The sequence below is a fragment of the Vicia villosa genome, linkage group LG6, assembly GCF_029867415.1.
Source record: "Vicia villosa cultivar HV-30 ecotype Madison, WI linkage group LG6, Vvil1.0, whole genome shotgun sequence".
In the NCBI taxonomy this organism is placed as follows: Eukaryota; Viridiplantae; Streptophyta; class Magnoliopsida; order Fabales; family Fabaceae; genus Vicia; species Vicia villosa.
Window position 1 is genome coordinate 13,930,945 of NC_081185.1, and position 5,010 is coordinate 13,935,954.

Genomic DNA, 5,010 nt, shown 5'->3' on the forward strand with positions numbered 1-5,010 from the left:
TAATCATCACTCACAACAAAATAATACAAAATATAAATTTAAATAAATTTTAAACCAAGTCTAATTCCAGACAGAAAAAAAGTTGTTCCAAATAAGGTTTCAATAAAGTCTAATTATATTTTAATTATACAAGAAAACGCCGTCGCTTTGTGCGGAAAAAAAGAATATGCATTTGAACCACCGGTTTTCTAAAATTGCCGGTTCACCGATTTTTCCGGTTTTGACCGATTTTGGCCGATTCTCACCAGTTCAATAGCATATCTGGTCCAACAATCAGACCAAACCGGTGACCCCTCCGGTTCCGGTCTGACCAGTCCAACCGGCCGGTTCGGTCCGATTTTTAAAACAATTTTTACTAAGAATTTCATGTGATAATATTTTAATTGTAATATACTTTAACGTTTAACCAACAAAGGAACTTTTGATGTATAGAGATATTTTTCTATTTTTAGATAATCTCAAATGTGTTTTTTATGGTTTTGGTATAAAAAATAGGAACCACTCTTTTTTTGCTTGTAGTATGGTGAAGTTTATTTGGTCCAAAATTGCACTTTGGGTGAGTAAATTGGTTAGTATGGAGGAAGAATGTTTGTCAAGTTTTATAGATTGATATTACTTCTTCTGGTTTCATAAAGTGAAGATTGGTAAGGCGGATGTTGCGTGGCTTGCCATTTCTTGGTCTATTTGGTTACTAAGGAATGGGGTGTGTTTTCGAGAGATGATTGGAGCCTAAATGACATGGTTTGGAACATAAAAGTTATCGTTTGAAAATTTTTCTTTTGCGGTAAAATTACTCATCCCAATTATTCCTTCTATGAATTTTGTAAAAATCCTACTTTTTATCTCTTGTAGTGTAATTGGTGGATAATTTTCTTTTTTGTAGGGTGTTGCCCGTTTTATCCGGTAAAAGATTGGAGAATCCTTAGTTCTCTATTTATATAAAATCCTTGATTACACAAGAAAAAACAATTAAAAAATAATATTACCTATATTGTATGGGTATATAAATAAACGTATCATTTTTTACTTTTTCTAAATCTAATAAAATACTATAAATATAAACAAATGTTTGAAATACAAAGCTTTGGCCAATGAACACAGCCTTCTTTAATGCAAACTTTTTTATTTAAAAATTAAACCTTCTATAATAGATGAAAAACTGGTATTTTTTATTAAATGCAATATTGAATAGAATAAAAAAAACTTAAGATATTATTTTCCAATAAAAGATATTTTAAAAATTTAACATTATTATTATAATAATATATTATTTTTCCAGTAAATTTTTTTAAAAAAATTCAAGATCGATGGGAAACAAATATATTTTATTAAATATAATATTGAATTGAATCAAATAGTGAATCTCCATATGGGTGGCAATTTGGCCCGTTGGACATGCCCGTTTTATCCTCACTTTAGTGCGGGGCGGGTCAAAGATTTAGGCCCACACCCTCTAATGTATTCGTTCCGTTCCGTCCCGTTTTTTTCACGGACATAGTCATTTATATAAATTTGTATTTTTAGGCATTAATGGTGTCGTGTCCGTGGACTTTCTCTATCCCGCCCTCACTTTTTTGCAGGGTGGACTTAAGTTTTAGACCCGCATCTTTCACTATATCTGTCCGTTTCGCCTCATTTTTTGTGGACTTTTACCAGAATACCCTAAACGGGATGGGACGTGTCCGTTTGTCACCCCTAATTTTCCTATTACATAAAAAAAAAAAGTTCAATGAATTTTTCAAAAGAATTCACAAATTCTAGATTTAATAAAAAAGGGAATAAAAATAAAAAAGCAACACAATTAATAATTGCTTAATTTTCGTTTTTACTTGATACTATAAATAGTGTAACAACTACGACTCTTTTCTATCTCACAAACACTATTATACAATTTAACACTCTCAAAAATCTCAAATGGCTTCTATTTTCAACATTCTTTTCCTCACTCTCTTCCTTGCCCTAGCTTTCCAAGGTATCATATCATCATACCTTTCATATTTTATGGCATGCATAATCTCTAGTTAGGGTTTTTGTTTTACTTTTTTATTTCATTTTATAATAATAGCTAATTATTCGATTTATTATTTTAATATTTAATTCATGGTTAATATTGCAGCTTATGGACAACCCTGTGCTTTGAGTGCTATTGAGGTTAAACAAACCAAAACATCAGGCTCAGTGTGGAATGTTACTGTGACCAACACCTGTATTTGCACTCAAACTGAAGTGAAGTTCAATGTCAATGGATTTAAATCAAGCACACCTGTTGATCCAGCAATATTTAGCCAAGATGGTCTTCTCATTCAAGGAGCACCACTTTATGGATTTAAATCTGTCTCTTTCACTTATACTTCTGATTCTCAATTTGCATTTACACCAGTTTCTTCCCAAGTCGCATGTTCTTAGATGTTAGAATTATATTTTTGATTGTTAAACAAAAATAAAGTAGTTACGGATTGTAGAAGTTTTGAAACCACTATGAGGCATTATATTGTAATATCGAATATATCTAGCCATATATGATATTTTCTGTTTCTTTTTAAATTAGTATATTAATTTAGTTTATATTTATTATGGTACGTAATAATTAGTTATGAATATGCATTATTATGGATGTTTGATATGGTGTCTCCTGATAAACTCCCACTATTAAATATTGATAAACTATATTACCAAAAAAAAATTTGATAAACTTCTTTAAAGTATATTATCATGTTATTTCGTTTGTCTTCTATAACTTCCACTATAATATGGGTTAGAATTATTTTTCTCCGACTAAAAATATTTTTTTCATATATTTTTAATATTAAATATTATTCTTATTTTGCATATAAATTTAATTGAAAAATATATTATTATAAATTTTCTTATAATTTATTTTTATGAAGTATCCTTCAAGGTTCATCGCATTATTGGAAGATTTGTGATATTGGATCTTAGAAGGATTTCAGAAGGATTGCCTAAAGAAGGTTTTATTGGAAGGTTTTTTAATTAGAAGGATATTTTTAATGAAGAACTACAAATTTAATTTTGAAATTTTATTGAAGAATTTTCCATAAATAAACTTTTTTTTACCATTATATCTAAAACACAGTTCTTGTAAAACTAATATTTTAATTTTGAACAAATCTTCAGAATTACAATTTTGATGAACTTTGTTAGAGTGAATTTTGGCTGAGTTCCATAAGAATTAGACAATTTCAATGTGATTAGATTTTATGATGATTAGATTTTATAGTCATTTTTTTTTAGGTAAAATAATATTGTCAATTTGATTTTAGTATAAGTTGGACTATAAATATTAAAAAAAAAAATATATGTTTCTTGAACAATTAGTAAAATTAATAATGTAATTTCAGGAATATTTTGAAAGATTTCTCACCTTTATGAATGAAAATAAATAAATAAAAATGATTGATTAAAAATGGTAAAATGTCACATTTCCAATTATATTATATTCTTAAAAGTAAATGTTTTATTGTACTTTTAAAAAAAAAATTAAACGATAAAAATTATCATTATAATAAGAAATGAAAACTACTATTTGATATTATGTTCTTTACTATTATAGATAATGGTGTAGTAATTTGTGCTAGTTGAATAGTTTTTAATTAAATTAAATTCGATATTGTTTGATGATTTTATTAAAAGACAGTAAATAAACTTTATAACACTATTTACGTTATTTTTTCTTTACATTAAAATAAACTTTATAACTTTTATAACTTTATAACATTATTTACGTTATTTTTTCTATACATTAAAATTAAAACGCTGTTGTTATCAAACTCATTTAATGATATATGAAATGCAATAATGTTACTTTATAATCATAATTAATTTAAAAATGAATGGTGTATTTTTTTTTTAAAAAAGAAAGTGAAAGATGAAAAATAGGTATACAAATCAAAATAAAGTACTTTTCATTTTTTATAAGTGTATTTTACTTAGGCGAATTATAATAATCAGGTATTTTCTCTTATTTCAATTTACTTTTACTTATTTAAAAAAAATATGTAAATTTTGCATTAGATATTAAAATTATAATCATTAGTATTTTTCAAATCAATAGTAAATTAAATTGACCATTAGAATATATTATTATAAACTTTTATTCAAATACCAATTAGAATTAGAGATGACAAAAAAATCCATACTCATGGATATATGCAGGTAAAACACGTCATGGATACGTGTTTGATGGTATCCGTACCCGCGGGTATCTGTATCTATAAATAATTAACAAAGTTAATTAGATATTAATTTATTCAATATAAAATTATTATTATGGTTATATATTATGATAATTTTTTAGTTGAATATGTAATTATTATTATTTTGTTGAATTTGTTTATTTGATAAAAGAAGAAATAAAATGAGTATGATTCATTTTTGTTGAATCTTTTTTCTCTCTCCTCCATTATTAAAATAAAAGATTGAGGAAAGAGAAAAAAGAGTAACACATCTCCCCCATTTATTTTAAAATCTAATGGTTCAGATTCATTCTAATATTCTCACATAAGAATGTCATTCTCATATGATACGTTATATATATATATATATATATATATATATATATATATATATATATATATATATATATATATATATATATATAGGGGACGACTCTAGTGAGAACACTTGATTATTATGAGAAATGAGAACAATGAATCACGACTACTAAATTTTGATTTTGTTGATTTTAATGGACCAGATTGGTTTCTCTTTCGATGTTGATTTAAAATAAATATTAAGGATCATAGAAAGAGAAACCAATTCAGTCTAATTTAATGGTCGTGAATCATTGTTCTCATTTCTCATAATAACCAAGTGTTTTCACTTGAGTCGTCCCCATATATATATATATATATATATATATATATATATATATATATATATATATATATATATATATATATATAAACATAGACGGAAATTGACAAATACGATTAAAGCAACATCAAAAGTGAAAACGTTAAAATATTTTAAATTTTTATGGAAAGAAATTAA

At 25.7% G+C, this 5,010-nt stretch overlaps 1 protein-coding gene across 1 annotated transcript; it reads left to right on the plus strand.

The window, feature by feature from the left end:
* Window positions 1-1,880: 1,880 nt before the first annotated feature.
* LOC131611254 (uncharacterized) lies at window positions 1,881-2,508 on the plus strand. Its single transcript, XM_058883335.1, has 2 exons — window positions 1,881-1,972; window positions 2,117-2,508. Exons 1-2 carry the CDS (start codon window positions 1,915-1,917, stop codon window positions 2,404-2,406), a joined length of 348 nt encoding a protein of 115 aa, XP_058739318.1. The 5' UTR covers window positions 1,881-1,914; the 3' UTR covers window positions 2,407-2,508.
* Window positions 2,509-5,010: the final 2,502 nt, after the last annotated feature.

What these genes read in the sequence shown, in the direction of transcription:
- LOC131611254 (XM_058883335.1), top strand. Translation starts at nt 1,915, where the DNA reads ATGGCTTCTATTTTCAACATTCTTTTCCTCACTCTCTTCCTTGCCCTA. An exon ending in CCTTGCCCTAGCTTTCCAAG is followed by an intron (nt 1,973 to 2,116) that starts GTATCATATCAT and finishes TTAATATTGCAG; the next exon opens with CTTATGGACAACCCTGTGCT.